The 3,304-nt window shown below is 37.9% G+C and overlaps 1 protein-coding gene across 1 annotated transcript; it reads right to left on the bottom strand.

The window, feature by feature from the left end:
- Positions 1–1,890: 1,890 nt before the first annotated feature.
- Positions 1,891–2,752, bottom strand: LOC128317309 (C-X-C motif chemokine 11-6-like). Its single transcript, XM_053228757.1, has 3 exons — positions 2,633–2,752; positions 2,409–2,535; positions 1,891–2,316 (listed from the first exon to the last, which is right to left on the bottom strand). Exons 1-3 carry the CDS (start codon positions 2,688–2,690, stop codon positions 2,202–2,204), a joined length of 300 nt encoding a protein of 99 aa, XP_053084732.1. The 5' UTR covers positions 2,691–2,752; the 3' UTR covers positions 1,891–2,201.
- Between the last annotated feature and the right edge of the window lie 552 nt (positions 2,753–3,304).

The raw sequence follows: 3,304 nt of genomic DNA, 5'->3' as shown, positions 1-3,304 counted from the left end.
ATCCTACTGCCCCTAGGAATGTCAGGAGACTTTCTTAGAGGGGGGGGGTCCTGTCACTAATGAACAGTTTTGACCACCAGAGGTCGCCAAATGACTCTCTATGTTGTTGACTTGTAATTACCTTGCTCACCTGTACCTCATTGTCTCCCTGTCATGTGATCTATTAGCTTGTGTATTTAAACCCTGTCTCAAGTCCATGTCTTTGTTAAGTCTTTGTCTTCCTTTGTGTTGCAAACTCTGTGCCTTTTGTTACTGTTTGGATTACCTGGTCTCCTGAATTTTCTGCCTGCCTCTCTGTTAATGATTTTTGGATTTTCCCTTTGGATTTATTTGCCTGATCTCCTGAACCTCTGCCTACCTCTGTGTTAATGATTTTTGGATTTGCTGTTTGGATTTGTTTGCCTGATCTCCTGAACCTCTGCCTGCCTCTGTGTTATGATTTTTTGGATTTTCCCTTGGATTTGTTTGCCTTCATGCTTGAACTTATTTTTGGTGCTTTTTGTGTTGGCCTTTAGAACCTTTTAATAAATCTTATGGACACTACCTGTTTTGCTCTGCACTTGAGTCTGTTTTCTCCAATAGTCTAGTGGATAGGTGTTGGACTATCACCCCAGAGACCTGGGTGCAATCCCCACACTGTGACAGTTGGGGTATTTTACTGGCCTGGTTTTGTTCCATTTTTCCCCTTAGAGGGACGAGTCACTAGAAATTAATACACAGGTCTTCTGACTGATCGTCTTTATCCTGTGATGAAACATTTCTATCCTGATGGGAGTGCTTTCTTCCAGGATGACTCTGCCTCCATCCACAGGCCACAAGGGCTTACCAATGATTGTATATATGAGTGGAAAACATTTACATGGTGCTATTTACTCCCTTTGTGCTGTTTTAAAGACTTTTTGGTCAAATTGAAAGTCACAATCTTGTGAAAATTGGAGCCAGAGTCTGCGCAGTACAGACCTTGGAGTCAGAGCAAGCGCAGTACAGACTTTGGAGTCAGAGCATGCTCAGTACAGACCTTGGAGTCAGAGGATTCGCAGTAAAGTCCTTGGAGTCAGAGCATGTGCAGTAGATATGGCCGGTGGTACAGTGGGTCCACCTTTTGTCTGACCACATTGGGCATGGACACGCCCCTTCTTCATGCAGGTAGTGCGGACACTGAGATCTATTAACTGAAGCGCAGCTAAAAATGTTGCACAGAACACTATCTCAGAGTGGTAAGTACAGCTTTATTAATTAATTAATATGTAAAATGCTAAATATAGTTTCTGGAAGTACAACAGCCAACCACGACCTTCACAGTCACCAGATCTCAACCCAATTAAAGCTCTATTGGAGAATTTGGAGCTGTGAGACAGCTACAATACCCATGTCACCACCATGCCACCCAATAACATTAACTGTGTGTAAATTTCCTACTAGTTTACATGTGAGAATCATTAGGATTATGCAGTAGTGAGACACAATACCAATCACTGATTATTTATCAGAGAGCAAGATAACAGACAGTGCTTTTAATATCCTCTCAAAAGTTTCACAGGGGTGTTTTTCTTACTGCTGAATCCAGTGTTTCAGTGCTGTGTCTGAAGTTTGCTGAATATCTCTGCTGTAGGTGTGTGTGTGTGTGTGGATTTGGTAAGTACCTCTCCTCCTCCTATCCTCCCATTATCTCATTAATAATAGCATCTAACATTTCTGTTATAACATGGATGAAGAGTCTGTTTTCATCTCAGTCCACACCTACAAAAATGCTGATCAGAAATCTGATATTGGGCAAACATTATAAAAAGGTATTTGATATCCTGCTAAAAAGAAACACACTGTATTACTTTCTGAAGTTTTTAAGCACTGTTATGTGCTGACTTTATTATAATTTAGTATGTTAACATACAAAAGGAATATATTTTTAAAAAATCTTGCAGGTTTCTTCAAAAACTATGTACATTGTGTCATATACAGACGAACCTAATAAATTACACATCAGACTTATTATATATACACTTTTTACATTATTGAAATGAAACCAATATTTTACATATTTTAAGCAAGCTGTCTCTGTACACTCTTCTTCCACTTCTGTTCACGGTGCACGCTTTACTCTGACCTCCTGTGAAAGTGAAACACATATTAAAACTTAGTTTTGCCTATCATTGGTTTTCATTAATACAAATTTTAGATAATATAACATTATTAGGATATAATCAATAATGAATAAAATGTACCCACTTTTTTCCTAAAGCTGCCATGATGTATTTCTGAGTAAATTCAGATTTTGGATTCAAGCATTTTCTTCCTGCACCATTCTTCAGAGTGACACTACAGAGATAAATAACAAGTTAGATAACTCAATAGAACTAAATTATCTTGTATTATACACTGTTATGGATATTAGTAGCTACTGAACTTACATGATTTCCACATTTTCACAAGATGCACTAACAGGATAAACTTCAATCTTGTCAATAAGTTGTAGACGAACTACGTTAGCCGCAGATCCCTGACACAAACACCTCATTACGCTGGTCCTGGCCTGTCCTGCAAACAGAAGAAAATTGTATATTTGGAGTTATTACAGATCTGTTTAATCCTGTATATCATTAAAAGAAGTCCAGATGAGGATTCAGAATCTTACCTTGTACATGAACAATAAGTAGACAGGCAAACACAACAAAAACTGCAGCAGACTTCATTTTCCTCTTGCTCTTGAACACACTCGATGCTTTGAAGAGTCTGGTAATAGCAACACACTAGATGCTCTGAAGCTTGTGTGAATGAATGAGTGTGTTTACTACTCTTTTATATGCTCAGATCGGTGTTTCCCCATCTCCTTCCCTTTGGTTGAATATTACTTTCAGTCGTACTTCCTCTGGATGTAACTTTCTCATTTCTTGGAAATGGTCTCCCTGATAGTCAGCAGTGACTGAAGCTAAATTTAGTCACTTTGTTTGAGTTTTGATTTAATGAAGTCTTCAATTTTATTACCAAAGCTGATGCATGGCAAATCTTCAAATCTAGATTCTATGCTAAAATTTGTCAGAATTTGACGGAGGCATCATAAATTCAGAAATTTTCTCAAATTGCGAAAGTAGATGCACAAGGAAAGTTAACATAAGAAAAAGATGTCTGCTTGCAATCACACATTTAGTTACAAATCGAAAATTAGATAACAATGTGGGAACATATTAGCTAAGGCTAACTAACAACAGTTTTATTGCCAATCTCTTATATATTAGCTACCATGATAATAACTGTGACGGTCTCATATCAGGTCTTATTCTTGCTGTCACATCTGTTAAAGTTTAGA

The sequence above is a fragment of the Pangasianodon hypophthalmus genome, chromosome 24 (genome assembly GCF_027358585.1).
Source record: "Pangasianodon hypophthalmus isolate fPanHyp1 chromosome 24, fPanHyp1.pri, whole genome shotgun sequence".
Classification (NCBI taxonomy): domain Eukaryota; kingdom Metazoa; phylum Chordata; class Actinopteri; order Siluriformes; family Pangasiidae; genus Pangasianodon; species Pangasianodon hypophthalmus.
Note: the sequence above shows the minus strand (reverse complement) of the source record. Positions and strands in the feature narration are given on the sequence as shown.